The 18,993-nt window shown below is 39.9% G+C and overlaps 1 protein-coding gene across 4 annotated transcripts in view; it reads left to right on the top strand.

Annotated features, from left to right (window-relative positions):
- Positions 1-18,993, top strand: part of kcnab1a (potassium voltage-gated channel subfamily A regulatory beta subunit 1a) — a 105,386-nt gene that overhangs the window by 82,049 nt on the left and 4,344 nt on the right. For all 4 annotated transcript variants that reach the window (XM_018662110.2, XM_018662113.2, XM_018662112.2 and 1 more), the window contains exons 3-13: positions 2,274-2,311; positions 7,605-7,684; positions 8,179-8,223; positions 10,240-10,284; positions 11,346-11,389; positions 11,468-11,554; positions 14,422-14,507; positions 16,154-16,274; positions 16,567-16,661; positions 18,162-18,282; positions 18,836-18,924. In XM_018662110.2, coding sequence (XP_018517626.1) covers positions 2,274-2,311; positions 7,605-7,684; positions 8,179-8,223; positions 10,240-10,284; positions 11,346-11,389; positions 11,468-11,554; positions 14,422-14,507; positions 16,154-16,274; positions 16,567-16,661; positions 18,162-18,282; positions 18,836-18,924 — 851 coding nt within the window. The remainder of the gene's footprint in view (positions 1-2,273; positions 2,312-7,604; positions 7,685-8,178; positions 8,224-10,239; positions 10,285-11,345; positions 11,390-11,467; positions 11,555-14,421; positions 14,508-16,153; positions 16,275-16,566; positions 16,662-18,161; positions 18,283-18,835; positions 18,925-18,993) is intronic.

Here is an 18,993-nt window from a genome sequence, read left to right on the forward strand (position 1 = left end):
ATCAGAGTTAATATTGTTGCATAGCAACATCAAGTGCCACCTCTGACGCTTTCCACAAACAGCTGGCAGTAAAAAAATTTTTTTTTAAAAAAGAGCAGTTTATTGTGGGCAGGGTCTTAATTTCCATCAAACAGAAAACTCAGATGAACCTGTAAAAGCAGTGGCTATAACATTAGAGCTCTGCAGGGTTTTCATCCCATGCTGAGCCTCCTGCCCAGACACAAAGCTCAGAGCTGCGACTGGACATCGTCAGCTGTGATTATGTTTCCACCATGCTGGAGACAGCTTATGGGGTGATTGAACACACACACACACACACACACACACACACACACACACACACACTTACACACTCAGTCAGATGGATGCAGGCATTCACACGCACATGCCAACACATACACGGGCCCAAGAAATAACACACAAACATTGTGCACACATTGTATAATAATGGCTGGACTTTAGGTACTGTTGAAGCGCAGCGATGTTGCCATGGTTACTGGTGTTAACAATGTCCAGAAGCAACTTTTCCCGCAGGTAATCGCTCCCCCCACCCCTTGAAAAAACTACAATTACCATTCTGCTGATGATGCATGTTGAGAACTGCAGCTTTTTGCTCTTTATTAAGTTAAGACAATATCATCATGCTCCAGCAGGTTCAATTTATCCTCAGGTCGTCATCTGCAAGTCAAACCTCAGTGGAGTTGATGGAATTGCAATGTATAGAGTAATGAGCTCTGCTGTTATTGTAACATCCTGTCAGTTGAAATGAGCAGACGGTTAAGTGCCTTTTCATTGTCCCATGTCTCTGAGGTATGTCAGTTGTTTTATGATAGTCAAGGAACGGAGGACAGAGAGAAGAACTGTCTGTTCGTTTGGTGTGAAATTGTGGGCACTGGGGCATCGGGAGGGTGAGAGAAAGATAGAATAGATTCAACAGGAAGATAAAACAGAGAGAGAGGAGGAGAGTCTTATGGCCTGAGGGGAATTAATAAATAACCCCCTCAAAAAAAGAGAATACTTAACTGGCTGGAGGGGTTCTAAATGAATTTTCATAGAGAGGAGGCTAAATGACATTCTACGTAGTTGAAAGTTTTCTATTTGAAATCATTGATTTTAATTACAAAGTCCAAAATCACAAATTAATGTGTTAAGTCTTCACAATCTGAACAGAATATGACCCATCTGACCTGAAAAGAGACTCCATAAATATTTTTTGTTACTTTTTGTTAAGGTTAAGTGGAAAATAAGTACACAAGTACACAAGTAACACATATCTGGCTGACTTCTTGTTTGCTCCTCACACACATGAATATGATAAAATTATTTAATGATATGGCACTTTTCATATGTAAGTGGACCAATTTGATCAAATTCTAATAAAACAGTCACTTGGACTTTTGTGATGCTCAAAAAATGTATTCACCATTTTACAGCCACCAAAGTTGCAATACCTGAAAATAAACCTTTAACATTTAAAGTGATGGGGACAAAAGGGGATTATAAAAAGTGAGGGGCACATGTCCCCAAATGAGGGGAAAAAAATGTGGTGAACAGTGTCCCTGGTGCTCCCCTGCCAAATTTCAAACACACTACAACACAGACTGTCTCATGTCTTGTCAGACAGCCCAGATTTTCTTGCTGTTCCCAGTACACAGCAGAATTTAAAGGTTTTTCTGATATAAAAAGGTGTACCCCCCCCCCCCCTCCCCCTCTGTGTCTGGCAGAGCAGGACAGTTTTAGATTACTAAAACTGTTTTGACATAATCTGAATGGGAAGCGTTTTCTGCCACAACAAAGCTACATGTATAATTCAGTGAGGGAATGTGCTGCAGATTTAGTGTCTCCTCTGGTGCGGCTGGCTTAGCCTTTTGTCTGTCTTATCAGCATTGTTTGCAGGGCAATCAGGAGCATGTAGTTAAATGTACACACATGCACACTCATTATCACACACACACAGGCACATAAGGACAGAGGACAGAAGGTCTTCTAAATGTGCTGTAACAAACACAAACTGTCACCAGTGAAGACAGAAAATGCTAACAGGCACTCACAAAAGGTGAACCTTCAGTACTGAGCTGCAGCTCTGAACAGGACAGATTTCTCTCTAGGGAACTTGACAGCCTCCCTCGACTGGTATCACAGCCCGGGATTAGTAGTGTGTTTACCTGCGGGATGTCAGACACACACACAAACACAAACACAGACATTGACAGAAAGGACTGACATCATGTTCCCTAATGCTGAAATGTCTCTGTCTTTTCTCTTCCCTCCAGGTACATGGGTGACATTTGGAGGACAGATAACAGATGAGGTATGAAAGCTTTTCCCATGTGTTGCCTGTTCATTTAATTTAATGGCCTCTGCTTATTGATTGATTGATTTTGTTGTGCTGTATGTAGAGTAGTGATGAGTATTGAATGTGTTGAATATAAACATGTTGAACACTCATCTTAAACACAGATGACTACCCATAATCAAACAGAATGTCTCATATGACACATAAGACAAACTTAACTCACAATTCATAAAAACTTTATAAAACCTGTAGATGTCTGGCTTTTAACCCACTGCAAGGATTGTTTTTTTCAGGTTATCTGCAGGTTTAGACAACTCTTAAAATGCTTTAAATTATGATTGTGAGCTGTCAGGAGACATTACATGTCTGTAAAATAAGAGTGTGATTGTGACGTGTTGTGCTGCAGGAGGCTGTTTAATGTTTTTTGGGGGGAGTTTTAGTCAAACACTGTCACTGCAGCTAACTACAGTAGTGGGGAAGCTCATAATCTCATAATGGGTTTTTGCAAAAACTTTAATGAACTTAAATGAATCCATTATTTTTCATTGGTCAATCCATCTTTCCATTATATGGGATGATTGTTAAACAGATATTTAGTAGAACTGCATTCTATGGGGTGTTAAAAAGGGCTTAAAACGTCTTGCATTTAACTCTGTGAACACTGCACAAACCTTGGTTTTACATCCCAGGTGTTGGTGAATTTTCTGTCTGTCTACCATATGCTGTTTTAGCAGCATGTTCCTTTATTGAAATACATTGATATAAGAATCAAAGAAATGCTATGATCACTGAGAGACATTATAGTACTGATATTCAAACAGAAGTGACACTAAAGTAAAGTTGTGATTTGTTTTAATGCTGCTTAATTTCCTCTTGTTGGCCAAGTATTTTAATGCACCAAAACACAGCTACATGGAAAAGTTTTTAACAGCAGCACACGACCACTTCACATTTGATTTCACCCCCTTATGCCTCCAATAATCAGTCAGGAATAGAGAGGCACCTGAACCAAAGCACTGTTGGTGTGACTGTGGGACATCTGTCACACCATTTATTTTCTAACTGAGTGGTGTCACAGTTAACCTTGATCAAACCGTACTGTTGGCTGGCTCACAAAGTTCTAATACCTACAGGCTCAGTTTGCCTAGAGCTTCATTTTTTCATTGCTGTCTCAGATTTATTCATGCTATAATGTTTTTTTTTTTTTTTTTTTTTTACATTTTTAAAATGTAAAAGACTTTAGGTGTGATGATTCACAGTGTTTGGACTCACTCCAATTTTATACTACACAGGAGAAAAAAGGGGCACACTGAGGGTCAACACATTATGTATATGTGTGCGCACTTATCCCTGCACTCACTTTGATGAACTCTAACATGCTCTGATGTTGCTGCTGGGGTCTTGGCCTTGGTCTTCACACACACTCACACACACATATGCACACACTTAGAGTGACACTTAGGGAGAAGAGAACAGAGCTCACCCCGGGGGACACAGAAACAGTAAGCTTATGTAACAGTATTGTTTTTATTACCTTAGGGCTTTGTGCCATCAACTCACATGGTGCGCTCGAAGCTTAGCACCCCTCTTTTCTCCATTATTCAGAATGTCCCCGGCTCAATGTCACTCAGGCACTTCACTCCACCAGGCTGCTCTGCTTTAGCGCAGCTGAGATTAATATGGGAAATACTGGTTAGGGCTGATGTGGCTCACAAAAAGTCTGTTTCAAATATTATTTTGTTGACTCACTTTTGAAGAAAAATGTTGAGTACCTCGCTAGAGACACAAATTCTCACTATTGACAATAACCACAAAAAGAAGTTGCGAGTGTCTCGCTGGATGTGCAACCTAACACAATTCCACAACAGCAACAGTTCTGCGATTGCTGTTGGGTTAAAAAGTCCTCTGCTGTCCTGAATGCCCCTTGTTCAAAGTCATTGTTATCAGATACACTCTAAATATACTACACGTCCTCAGCAGAGTTCAGTGTCCCTGTCCTCATTAAGAAATGCACAACAACTCTGACACACAAACACAATTACTACATAAAATCTGTGAGGGCTGCACAAATACACACACAGTTGTGTATGTAGGCTGTAGCATAAACACATGCACATACTGAACACAAAAGTCGTATTGTTTCCTGTTGTTTTGTGTATGTTTTACGATAAACTGCAACCAATACAGTTATAAACATTAGCCAGGAAGTAATCAAGTGTTAAATGTACCTTTCACAAAGCCATTATAAGCTTATAAACCCCCAATAAAGTCTGTTTTATCAAAGTTCTGTAAAGTTTGTTTCACTGAGCAGCAACACACTTCCAGACAGAGAGTTCACGTATGTGATGGTGGGATGCAAGTTAACACTGCTTACTCATTCAAAAGGACCAAAAGTGGATCATACAGTGAATTTGAAGAAAAGTGTCTCTTTTCAATGTTAACTTTGATGTAGCGAGCATGGTGGGGAGGAGGCAGCACAGTCATAAAACCATCTCAAGGTTGTGTGGGTAGTATGTGGGAGGTTACTGCGGCCTTGATTCTGGGCATGTGAGAGAGACAGTGTTGGGGTTTTTTTTCCCATTATGTCTGTTCCATGTATGGAAATCCAATTCTCCTGCACCTTTTGTGCCCCAGAAACAAAACAAATAAAAAACAAAGAATGTAGCCTGAGGCGTAGCTACCTAGATATTTCTGCAGCTTTACAGTGACTCAGTGTTTTTCTGTAGGTAAAAGTAGAGATGCATGTTTGTGTTTTATTTCTGCAGTTTGGGCTCCTCTATCAAAAAGTATCCCACCATTTGAAGGCCATCAGTCACATTCAGTTCATCCAAAATGGCCAGAAGTCAGAGGCGGTCAGAAATCTGAGTAAGCAGCGATGCTTCATCGCCAACACAAACTTTCTGACCTTGTGAACGTCACTGTAAGCTCTCTGTGACAGTGACTGACCTTTTAGTATCTTATGAGACTCATCGTAAATGAGCAATCACCAAAGTCCAATCAGTCACCCTTTAAAATGGACACTATTGGCCTCTATGCTCTCTGTTCGTCTGTGTCTCTTCTTCCTCTGTCTTCCCAATGCTATCTTCAGCATCTTTCTCACCGAACCTGCAAAAAGTTTATTACTTTCTGTGTTCTTTTTTAAATTGTCACTATTTTTCATTCACTTCATCCATTCTGCACTTTCTCTCTAACTTTTCCTCTATCCTCTTTCTGTTCTCTTAACTCTGCAAAAAAATCTCTTCGTTCCCTCACTTTATTGAAAATCACCCTCCAGTGCCCCCCAACATTGTTTCCATCTGCACTCAGCAGAGACCAGAGAGAACATACCGTTCATTTTCTGTCATGCCACTCTCCCAAATCTTTCTGTCCTTCCTTTTTTTAACCTTTCCATTATACAGCTCTTTCTTTTCATTCTGCTCTGTTTGCCTTAATGGCAGTCCAGGACTCGGAGACTGAATGAACCATTCTGAAATGTGGACACTGTTCTCTCTGTCTTTTTAACTTTCAAACGTAACTTCTAAACCACTTGTCTCCAAGAATGCATTTCAGTCCTGCTCCCTGCCACGCAGAACCTTTACCGAAACATTTTTACCCTTTGTTAACTGAGAGAAAATAACACAAGTTTAGATTTTTTTTTCTTTTTGCTGGCACATAGGCCAAAGGTCGCTTTCATTGCCTCCAGCTGCTTCTGAGTGCAGCAGCCAGGTTTCTTACGGGGCAATAAGTCTTTTGTCACTGCCTTACAAAATAACTCCTATGATCTTGTGCACTAATCTGTAAGACAAAGACGCACCAGCACTGCTTTTAACATTTTTACATCACAAATTTTTTTAGTTTTTTTTAACCATTATTTATTATTTGTCTTTATTTTATTTCTTCTATTACATAATTTTTATCTTAACTCTTGTTATACATCTTGTGCTATTCCTGTAAGTGTTGTCCTTCAAAGCACTGTCTTTAAAGATACTAATTAAATAAAGTTGATTGTATCATTAGTTCAGCATGGGCTTGGACTGCTGCCCAGATTGTGCTGGTTGCAGAGAAAAGGTTGAGGTTGAGACAGATTCTCAGAGGAGAGATTATCTAATTCTTCTAGAAAAAAAACACCTCCACTGTCTGCCGCCACTGAAACTGCAACACACACCTACATATTGTGCATGCACTGCCAGGCATATACACAAAGCCAGACAAACAGATTTCATACACACATGTAAACACAAACACACAAGCACCGTGCTCACAAACACACAAACTCCACAGGGAAATGACGGCAAATTCACTTAAAGTCCCCATGTAATAAAACTCACCACGGGGAAATTGGATCTCGGTCTGATGATTTATGGTCACCGTGTCTGCAGAAATATGGAGGAATATCTGCACATATGCCACACACACTCACACACTATAAAGCATGAGCGCTTATTAACTAGAGGGGAATGAGTTGATGCTTCCGTACATCAAGGAGTCAAATGATTTTTCACAGATAATTACACCGTGATCCCACTCGCTCAATAAATCCGTACATCAACAGACTGCAAATCTACACAAGCTCAGTTTGAGCATGTTAGTTCAAGTAGACAACTCGAGTATGCTACTGCAGCATATTCAAACAGGACATACTGTACACTGCTGTACTTGCTAGCAGTGTATACAGTATCTGACACATCCTTTGCAACAGGGCACTCTCTAAGCCTTTCTATAATAATACTAATATATTTTACATATGGAGAGCTTTTCAAGATACTCAGGGCACTCAAACTAACTTTGTGCTCTGTTCACTCTTTGGCTCTGGCATGCTTGCTGCACTCCGCATAAGTTATTATCCCGAGTTCCTGTTGTGCTGATTTTGGTGTATCTTTGTGTGGAGTGACAAGGTCAGAGTCCAGCTCTTGTGGTAATCCGAAAGTTTTCACTTGTGTTTTGGTGTGGTCTGTTGTCCTGAATTACACCCCTGTCTTTCTTGTCTTCTGTATTAGTCAAACAATACTCATGCTTCTGAGAAAGGCTTCTGGCTGAAATGCGTCAGCAACGAAAATTTTAATAAAATATGAAGCAGCACTGCTTTGATGGTGTGCCACCTTTTTCTATTTTAATAACGGTTTTGGTAAACACATTAATATTAATATTGAATATATTGATATGCCAGGATGCTACAGCTTTCTAATGACTGCTTCCTTTGGCAAGTGACTAAAAAAAGAGAGATTTTCAGCTTCAATGAAAGTGAAATGAATAAAAATTATGTCTTTATACACTGACCTTTCTGTATCCTCTCTTTGTGTGTGTGTGTGTGTGTGTGACCTCTTGCCAGGTTGCAGAGCAGCTAATGACCATTGCATATGAGAGTGGAGTCAACCTGTTCGACACAGCTGAGGTCTACGCGGGTGGCAGGTGGTTGTCATGCAAACCTCTCAGTTTGTGCGCTGTTCAATTTAGCTCATAACAACCTTTTCATGTTTTACTGTGATCAGGTGCAGACGTCTGGCTCCACTGTGGCTGCAGGAAGTGTTTTTTTTATCATTTATGTTTAGCCTGAAGGTTTTATACATGCAGGGTGTAACTAGTTACATAAACAACAACATGCAGTTTGTACCTATACACAGACTATGTTTGCATGTACTAAGAAAAAGCTAAAAAATTGCAATATATGTTTGGGAGTCACTAAAAATTGCACTTGTAATATTAAAAGTTTTAGTAGACCATCTCATTTCACCATCTAACTGCCCATATATGACCAACCTGGTTTGCAATCTTTTTAATGTACTAATGCACTGGGGCCTGTTTAGTTTAATGACAATGAATTGCACGTTTGATATTGTGGTGGAAATGTTTAGGAATTTCAAACTGCAGTTTAATAACGCCAACTCATTTATGTTGCCTTGCAGGGCCGAAATCATTCTAGGAAACATTATCAAGAAGAAATGCTGGAGGTAATGGTGACATTAATGTGCGCGATTGCTTCATTGCTGCTGTGTGAGAGAGGAAGATGGAGAGGACAGTGTGTGTATGATGTGTTGCAAGAGGCAGTGAAAAGAAGTGTGTGTTAAGCATGTATGAAAGAAAGACAAAGGGGGTGTGAGTGAGGATGTGTTAGTGTGTTTAAGAGACAATGTTTGATGTTAATATGAAAAATCTGAAATAATGTTGAGTATGGAGTGTGATCTCTGCCTGCAGGTTTATTTTATGTCTTTAAATTGGGCTACATCCCCTTGATTTGCACAGATTTGTGTATTTCTACACACACACACACACACACACACACACATATGCATAGAGGCACAGACATATTGCATCATAGTACAGCAGCATAAAATAGTTACTGCATAAAAAGTCTACCATCTGCAGGCAATTTTACTTTCCGCAAATTTCAAATATTCCCTTTATGGTGTTATTTAAACATGCTCACTTTTTTATTATTGATCAACTCTGTAGGAAACTGGGTGGAGGAGAGTTACAGTAACATCAAAGAAAATTCAAATGTAAATGGTATCTACAGTGTGTGTGTGTGTGTGTGTGTGTGTAGTTGTGCACTTGTTTCTATAATATCTCCGGATTGGATATACATAGATTGCTTATATTAGCTGAAATGTAATGAATTCTGGTTTTAGAAATTACATGAAACATGAGGATGGAAATAGTTATTACATGTTGTCCACAACTTTCATGCAATTTCTCAGTTTTTAACATTTCATAACATTAAACTCAAAAAATAACCTTTAAGGCAAAACACTAGGTGAATATGATAAAAGTATCACCATGAAACTTCCCCATCTGAATATCTACATCAAGACAGCAATTTTTAGTTATTGTTACGTTTTATTTTTATATATGCAAGTGAGGCTTTGTCTAATTAAATATGCACTAATGATTTCCAGAGCATAAATCTGTACGTTGGATAAAGCCAGATTCAGTTCTTGTTTGAATTTGTTGACATGCTATTAGAGTTAATGGTTTTTACACAGAGGATTTTGGATATCTTTTTCTATCACTGCATAAATCAGAAAATACTGTCAACAGTCATAAAAAATCTATTTTCATTATGTTTTAGAAATAAAATGTTGAATAATTCAGGCTATGAATGAACAAACGCCTCAGTAAAAACCTTCAGAATATAGATTAGAGAATATTATATCATAGAATTTGGTGCATATAGGTGCTGCTGAAATGGAGATTTCTGGCTCAGTCTATGAGGGGAAAAAAAACTCGAGAACTTGAGAAACCTTTAAAGATATATATTTTAACTGAAATCTATGAATGCAAATTGACTAAGTGCAGTGCAGTGTGTACATTTTCTTTCCACTAGTTTGAAAAAAGGCATGTTATGGAAGCAAAATAGTCCAAAATCTCCACCACCAGTGCATTAAACAGCAGTGTTTTTGCCAGTAATGTCTGAGCTTGTCTCTGTTTCTGTAACATCAGTCTCTCTTAATATGTCATTATGAAGCAGCTCTAATGTGGGAACAGTCAGCTGCTACTCTCCTCTCTCTGTGTTAGCTAGTTGTTCCATCATTATGCAGCTTAGTGTCATGTACTGAGCTGACTACATTGCACCAGTAGGCGGTTTGTTGCTGCTGCAGTGAACCTGACATCAGCCTCAGAGTGTCGTCATGGGTTATCAGAGAGCAGATTTTTAAGAGGGGGAGAGAACAGAGAGTACTGGGAGATGATGGTCCATTTTTTTTACTACTAGTTCAGAATTTGTGGGTAATTGTTAAGTGTATTGAACATACAACTCTGTTGTGCACAAAAAGCAGGGAGGCAGAGGTGAGTCACGTGATAATTCAGCACATACATGTATCGAATTATCACATGTGACTCAACTCTGCAGACGTTCATCAGCAGTGGACTCCTCTTCAACAAATAACTCTTTATTTAGCAACTCTGAAATCATCACCAATGAAAACACTAAAGTTATTCTGTTTCCTGTCTGTCTGTATCTTTGGCAGGCGATCCAGCTTGGTCATTACAACTAAACTCTACTGGGGAGGAAAGTAAGTAAGAAACTCTCAAGACTAACTTGATTCCTGAACAAATGGTCTGAGAACAAATTTAACACATACAACATGAAGACATGGCAGCAGCACCCCCCTGCCTTTGGGGAATGTTGTTGCCATGGGTGGAGGTGTGTATTTGGTCTGTAACAATGTTTAGGTGGGTGGTACGAGCCGAGTAACAGCCCGATGAATGCCAAGGTTTCCCAGCAGAACATCAAGATGATTAATGTTGTTCACGTCACCTGTCAGTGGTTTTAATGTTGTGGCTGATCGATGTATATTAATTGCACAGATAGGTTATGTCTTTATATCTCATGTCACATTTAGCATTACTATCTATAAGCATATTTTAAAGGCAATAATAGTTAAGCCTCCCAACACCAAGGTTTTTTTATTTTGGCTGTTTTCTTCGTGGTCATTTTTCTCTGTTAACAGCATGAACAACATCATGTCACATACAGTAACAAGCAACAGAACAACCAATTCCTCTGCTGAGTTTGGAGAGAGAGAGGGAGAGGGGAAGAAAATCTGTTTTAAAGGACACACACAAATTTACACACCTGCACAAACACACACACCCACTGAGGCTGTCAGTCTCCTCGGTAGCGACTGTCCAACTGGGTCTGGTGATAAGGATGAAGTTATTCTCTTTCCCGTTCCTGAGCATTCCTTCATTTCTGTACGGGAGACTCAGTCCTCCGTCTCTCTCCTCCGGAGTTTGAATGCATAATGATGGTGAGCAGTTATAAGCGCAGTGACCCATTTACACAAAACAGCCTAATGTGCACATTTTGATCACATGTATTTTGTCACTCGACTGGGGTGTAAAAATAATTGACAATTGTTTGTGATATTTTCTAGTAATCAATGAAGTGTAAGGAAGCTCAGACAATACAGGAGTCAGTTACTGCTACTACACCGTTATCTGAGAATTTTGTGAATGTGTGCATTTTTTATTTTCATTTTTCAAGATCCCAAAGTGAACTAAAGACTGAAAGAAGCAAAGTTGTGCACACACACAGGCACATTTACGGTGTGTTTGTGTTTTGTCCCATCAGAGCAGAGACGGAGAGAGGACTGTCAAGGAAACACATTATTGAAGGTAAGACATGCAAACACACTGACACACTCTCTTCACTCACACAGTCTCTCAACCCTTGCATCTCTCTGTGTCTCTCAGGTCTGAAAGGCTCACTACAAAGGATGCAGCTGGAGTATGTGGATGTAGTTTTTGCCAACCGCCCTGACAGCAATACTCCCATGGAGGGTGAGTCAATTCAATCAAAATTCAGTATTATGCCTAAGTGACAGTTGTCATTAACAATGTCGAGCAAGGGGTAGCAATCCTTCATAGTATTTAACAAGTGTTCTGTGCTACTTTATTTTTCATCCTGTGGTCATGCAGTCTAACTTTTAGATGTAGGTGTGTTGTTCAGGGACACAGTCTTTGTTATGGTGCAGCAGAATAAGTTTACAGTGTTCAGTCATCTCCTGAGTGAACTTTGATTTGAGTTGTGATTTGTAAAGTGAGGCACACTTTGTAGACATTGTATATTTCTGCTTGTGTTGTCAATATCACCATTGATAAAATGAGAACAACCAGAAAACATGGCTTTCAGGATTGATTTGGTTTTTGTTGTGGGACTGGGGGATAGGGGATGCTGATATGAAATTCACTGGCCAGAGGGCAACTGCGTACATGAGAGACAAATTACAAGGCAGAAAATAACAAAATAATAAATCCACAGGGCGTCTTGGCCGGAAACACGTTTGAATTTTTCACCATCAGTGTCTTTACACTGTTTTTTTACAGAGAGGATATTTCAGGATAATTAGTGATGTTAGAGCTGTTTATATATCCCCTCCAGAGTCCAGTTTTACTCCTACGTACTCTGTGCTCTTTAGTAGAGCCAAAGTGAGGCAGGCAATCCTATATGATTTATTATCAAGAAATTGCTTAGTGATGTTGATATTAGTAGTTTATTGGTTCCTCATTAGTCATTATAAATTAATTGTGTTACATTGCATTCTTTGGGTATAGCCAATTACTTGCTGGTTTTCTCTCAGTACCTTATTAATTATTGCTCACAACTAATCAATGAGAATATTTCTTTTTCCTTTGCTTTGCTTTGTAATGTCACTCTCCTTCAGTGGGGCTTTCAAAGATGTTTAATTAACCTTAACAAAGCCGTGTAGATATGTTTTGCTCTCAGTTAATATGACTATTATTACAGGCTGATATGTCAGTGATAGTTTGTATATGTTGATGCTGAAGAAGCTCTGATACTGCACACACACAGACCTTGATTTTACACTTTTCTTATCCCTCACCTCTTTGTACATTTTCGCCTCCCTGCAAACTCAGCGTACTTTTTCCTCGCCGTTCATTTCCTCTTTATTTCCTTCAACTGTTAGATCTATTGCCCTGCGTTCCTCAAACTTGTTTTTCCACTCCCTCCTCCTTTCTCCTTCTTGTTATATTGGCCCGGAAATAGAGACAAGTAGCATTTGAATGTGAGTGCAGCGTGCTGCCAAAGACAGAGCGGGCTGAGTGGCAGGGGGGCAGGACGGGAGATGGAGAAGAGGACAGGAGTAATAAGAGATGGGAGAGGGACAGAATTGCTTACTTGTCTTGATACTGTGTTATTTCCCTTGGCAGGATGGTATTTAGTGAGACATCTGTTTCAGATTGTTAATTATCACTTACCAAATTGAAGGGAAAACCTACATTCACAAGTCTTTTTAGGTCTTCTTGATTATATATCCTTGTGCTTATCTAGTCCTTGACTTTTCCTCCATCTACTTCTGTTTCTCTGTAAGTGTTTTTCTTCTTCGCCAGTGTCTTCCTCGACCCTGTTATCCCACATGTTCTGTTGCCTTGCCAAGAACCAGTTATGCAGAGTGAAATACAAGGGTCCTGCCACAGTGAACGATTGCAGCATAATTGGAGTGAGCGCGGGGCGATGATGAATAACCTTAATGACAGTCCTAATCTGAGTTTTTGTTGGCCCTGACTGCCGTTGGCTCACGCAGTCAGCACTGTTGGAGCTAATTGCATCATTAAAAATGCAGCGGCTTGAATATGATCAGAGGGGCTTTAGTGTGTGAGCTTGTTAGTTTGTCCCAGGAGTCGTTTGGGATGGGTGATGAGCCATCAGCAGGTAAGAGAGGCTCAAGGAGATATTCATCACTGGACTGGAACAGAAATGAAAAAGCCCATTGTTTGTGTGAGGTCAAATTTAACCTTTTAGCTCTTTAAGTCTTTTTCTGTTTTCTTGCTGTTTTTGACTGCTTTTAGATCGACAAACTTTTTTATAAACACCTGCTTTTTCACTGTTTCTGTTATTATTTTTGGTGTTTGACAGTTTGTTTTCTGGGTTTCATCTGTCTCTCTGTGGCTTGACTCAGCTTCAGAATATGTTGTCCTCCCCTGAACAAGTCACGACAAGCTTGTGCCTGATGTTCTTTATCCTCTTCTTTTGTGTTTAAAAAAAAGGTTTCTCAGTTAGTTTTTCTTTTAGTCTCTGTGTCGTTTTCTGATTTCTCTATGTGGATTACACGCTCATGTATGTTACAGTTTCCCTCAGGTTTATGATATATGTGTAACCAACATAATTTGTCTTTTATTTTAAACATTTTCAAGAAAGTCTGTCTCTAGCTTAAAGCCTTAAGTAAGTGCATTAAAATTTAAAATTAATGCTGAACCTCTACTCAGTGAATTGTGGCTTTAATCTGAAGCTGAATTTGCATGAATCCTAGTAGTAGCTGCTTTAAAATAAGAGGGAAACATGCAGGAAAATCCATTAGGCTTTACATACAAGAACTGTCTTACTTGGTCTCTTTGGAGTCACAGCAGCAGACTCAATTGATTTGTTGAATGAATTTTGAACGTGTTTAAGGTTGGTCTAGCAGGGATGGATGTGTTTGTTTGCCTGGAGAGCAGAGCTGAACATGGAGTACTGTCAAGAGGAGCATCTCAGGATAAATGTCTCTGCTTCATGAGAGATGTTTAGGTCATATTGAGAGTTTGTGTGCAACTGAGACAGTATACAGTGAAAAAAACCCAACAAATCAACTGTTCAGTGTTGATCCAACTGACTGAAAAGATGTGACCATGTGTTCATGTCTCTCCAGAGATTGTTCGGGCCATGACCTATGTGATCAACCAAGGCATGGCGATGTACTGGGGGACGTCTCGGTGGACGGCCATGGAGATCATGGTAAGTGTCACTTTTGCCTTTTGGAGTAACATGAAAAAGATAAAAACATTGAAGTGAAGCAGGTAGTTACTCAGAAAGAGGTCACCATAATTTTCCTGTGAGTAATAAAGGTAGGTCTTGAACCCTAGCTAGACAAATGTGTTTCTAAACATCAGATAGGGAGCAGAATCTTCTGTACAGTAGTTTCAAACTTGCCTCAATAAGCCCAAAGTGTGGAATGAAATTAATTCTTTATTGCAATACAATTTCAGGGGAAATTTTCATGCTGTTATAGCAGATTAGATTTCATATCCCACTGACTAGAATAACAGAGGAAGGCTGCTTTGCATGGTAGAAACCAGCAGGAAAACCATTTATTTGTCCTGGACTGTTGATCCAGTGATCCGTAGAATAAACTGTCAAGAAAACGTAGATTAGTGCACTAATTAGGGAAAAGCAGGCCTGATTTCTACACCTTAACCACCACCTTTAGGAGCCACTTGAAGCAGTTTGTTAGCTTTGTATCACCTTAGACACTTTGCTCATGCACAGTCATGGTTGTGAAAGAAAAGTATAAAAGAGGAAATGGGAGGGAAATGGAAAAACAAGCTGTGTGAAAGTTTGAGGAAAACCTGTTTTTTCTAGGAAGTGTTCCCACCAAGACACAGTGGTGTCCTCCGGCTTTGTTTCCTCTTCCTGTCAGAAACAATCCATGTACCTCATGTTTCAGCTCTCGCTGCATTAATGAATATATACAGGGGGTACAAAGCCACAGCAGAGCAGTTATGAAATGAACACATGCCTAAAGTGACATTCAAGGACCCAACACCCATTTTCTCTCCTCTCTCATCTCTCTCTCTGGTCTCTTCATTACCCCAGCCTCTAAAGCGGAGCGCGATGTGTTGACATTCTCTCTGTGATCACGGTGAAAGGGAGCAGATATCTTTGTAGAACACAAGCGCAGATGAAAGCTGTGTAATTTAGATAGCATCAGTAATGAAGGGGGGTGGGGTGGGGAGTGAAACACAGCTTTTCAGTGTACGTGACATGACAGCAGTACAGTATACACACACATGTTGTAAATGCACACACAGGCTGGAGGCAAATGTCATGGGTTGCAGCACAGAGGGGAAACTTTTAATTTGCAAGTTGAGTGATTTCACTGGCATTAGACTTGTGTTATGCCAGATAATTCTCCCTGCTGCTCCCTCATCCTGACATGTGTTGCACAGCAGGAAACCTGCAAAATAAAAAGTGTTTAAAGAAGTAACAAGTGCAGCACATTTATCTGTGTGTGTGTGTGTGTGTGTGTGTGTGTGTGTGTGTTTCCTTTGGTATATGTTCTTGAAGGACACATGGAAATCCAGCTAAGAGGGTATGTGAGGAAAATTGAATGTGATGCCTCAGAGAGTTGTGACAGAATATTGACTTGAATTCATGACCTCGCTCCCACGAGCTGATTAACACCTTCCCTTTCCCATTTCTTCCCTCAGTTTATCCCATTACTACCTATTTCTCCTAACCTTCTCTCTTGACTACCATCATCATCTTTTATTCTCTCTTTTGCTAAGAAATAGGTTATTATGTTACAGTGAGATCCAGCATCAGAACAACCATCCATTTGTTCTTGCCCATTTTATTTATGCCCCCCTTCTTTTTATCTCTAGGAGGCATATTCAGTGGCACGACAGTTTAATCTGATCCCTCCAGTCTGTGAGCAGGCAGAGTATCATCTCTTCCAGAGGGAGAAAGTAGAAGTGCAACTGCCTGAACTTTACCACAAGATTGGCAAGTATTTTGTGTGTGTATATTGCAGCAGAATAGTCAAATGTCAGTTTTCTGTCAATTCATCCACATAAAGTTACCACAAACATCCCATTCTCACACTCAGTGTGTCATAAATAAGTAAAGAATTAAACTGACAAATAATCTCCATCATCCTCTGTTACTCATTTTCCATCCTCTCGTACATTTTCACTTTTCCTGGCAGCATTCTCGCACATTTTTTCACACCTCTTTCCTCAACGCATCTTCCTTAAAACTTCTCTTGTTTAACTTCCTACTGTCTCCATGGTGACAGGAGTCGGGGCAATGACGTGGTCACCACTGGCATGCGGCATCATTACGGGGAAATATGAAAATGGCATTCCTGAGTCCTCCAGGGCCTCGATGAAGGTAGGCAAGCTCAATCTATCGTCATTTGGAGAACATAAAAAATCCGAGGGTTACCTGCTCTGTCCCCAAAATAAAATGTGAATTAGAGTGAGAGCATGATCCATAACAGATTTTACTTGTTAAATCCACTCCATTTAGTGCAGACGTCATTATGCTGGGACATAAAGGATCCTGAGGCTGTTGCTTGTTTGGCCATGTTCTTCATTTGCAGTTCTATGTAAGATAGTCACAGACAAGACCACTAGATTAGTAAGATTTCCTTCTTACCGAGTAATTCTCACTTTTAACTTGAGTACTTGAAGTCTTATGCTTTTAAAACAAGTGAAGTTGATTTCTGTTGAAAATCTGCACAGCTGTAATTTCAGATTTTCTTAACTGACGATCAGTGAGATATGAAAGAAAAGCACAAAATGAGGTTCATTTTACAACTTTTTTTATAACAGATACTTGACACTTTAATCTCTCCCAGCCTCTAAAAATCCTTATTAACTCCTGTCCACTCTGAGGCTGTCTGCCTGGGTGAATGGGAGGAAGCTGATGACAGTATAGCACATCACTGATACAAGAAAACCCATTAAAGAATGAAGAGCCCATTTCACCCTAACATAGGTTGAGTGTGGCAGTCAACAGCAGGTGCAGTGGGCTTTGAGGGGGACACTGGAGAATGGTAAAAAACCACAGCCTGGTCTGATGTGATTATAGATGGAATGAGATGGAAAATACCCAGCAGATATTATTCTGAGCCAGAGTAACTCAACTGTGACAAACACATGGGCCTGAGTCCCTGTGGAAGACTTTCAACACCTTTTTGATTGTGTGCAGTGAAAATAGTCCAACACAGCATTAGGGAGATGCTTAGTGCACTTAGCAGAGTCACACTGACTATAATTTAGAGTTATTGTTATGATAATTTTGTTGTTTTTATTACTCTCCTTTGTACACAATTTTGAGCAACAGAGTGAGGAAGCGGCTAACTTCAAAAATACATCTTTCAGCACCTCTAAACCTCACAAATTAATATGTTATATCTTGTTTGTTTAATCCGTGCAAAAACAGAGGAATAAAAACGACAAGCTGAGGTTTTATGTAACAGACTCAAAATGCTGAAAAGTTTAAAGCCCAATTATCAAGGTTATACTATCCAACCCAACCAATATGTCTGTGTCCCCTGATGGTTGTAGAAGAAACAGATCAATACAAGTTGTCTTTATTGAAATAAGTAATGAAATGTCTGTAGCACCTCTTTCCGCAGTTGGTAATTTTACATTATGCAACATACCTGGAGTGCTCACAGTTTATCAGCACTTACAGCCTCCACCTCTTGACTTCTCAATGACTTTTCTCTCTGCAGTTACTTCACTTCTCCTGTTCTTTGACCCTAATCATATACTTATATACTGACTGTGTCCTATTTTATCTTTCCCCATGTTTTTATTGTTTTTCTCTCTTATCTCTCTTTTTCATATTGTCTGTAACTGATTGCTCCGTCTCCCCCACCAGTCCTATCAGTGGCTAAAGGAGAAAATAGTAAGTGAGGATGGACGGAAGCAGCAGGCCAAGCTGAAAGAGCTGAACCACATCGCAGAAAAGCTGGGCTGCACTCTGCCTCAGCTGGCTGTGGGTAAGACTCTTCTGCCAGCCCTGTGCCTTTCTTATAACAAATACCATGGAAGGAGCCTTGAGCGGGGCTTTGAAACCGTAACTGCTCGGGGCTGTCAGACAGGAGCCTTTTTAATGCAAGACGTGACCAAATTCACATCACCCTTTTGCACAATGTCTGTGTTTGCTTGTTATTTGTCTCTTGGGTTTGATTTCCCCTCTAGCTTCCCTCTGACACACGCAAGACTTTTCAAATCTATTTGTGCTCTCAGCTGCATTACTATGCATTAATAAAATAACTGAACTCTCTCAAAGAAAGACATGCATAAATGGAAAAAAAATAGATGGCAGTAATGTAATGTTACAATTTGTGGTAATGTGCTCATAGAAGTGAAAGCCTTGCATTTGCCTAACACCATACGTTTTGCTAAATTATTCTGTGCAGCCAGAAAGAGCAAGTAGAGGATGAGACTAAAAGCTCAGTTTGTGTTTGTGGTCTATTATAAAGACAATAATAAGCAGAAGTGCGCCATCAAGTGGACTCTGCATGAATATCAACCTCTGTTTCTCTCTAGCATGGTGTCTAAGAAATGAGGGAGTGAGCTCAGTCCTTCTGGGAACATCCAACCCTGAGCAGCTCACAGAGAACCTTGGGGCCATACAGGTGGGAACATGCAGAACACATAACACACACTGACCTGTGTTTCCTCGACTGTATCCTTCACTATCCTCC

Source organism: Lates calcarifer, linkage group LG21 (genome assembly GCF_001640805.2).
Source record: "Lates calcarifer isolate ASB-BC8 linkage group LG21, TLL_Latcal_v3, whole genome shotgun sequence".
NCBI classification, from domain to species: Eukaryota; Metazoa; Chordata; class Actinopteri; family Centropomidae; genus Lates; species Lates calcarifer.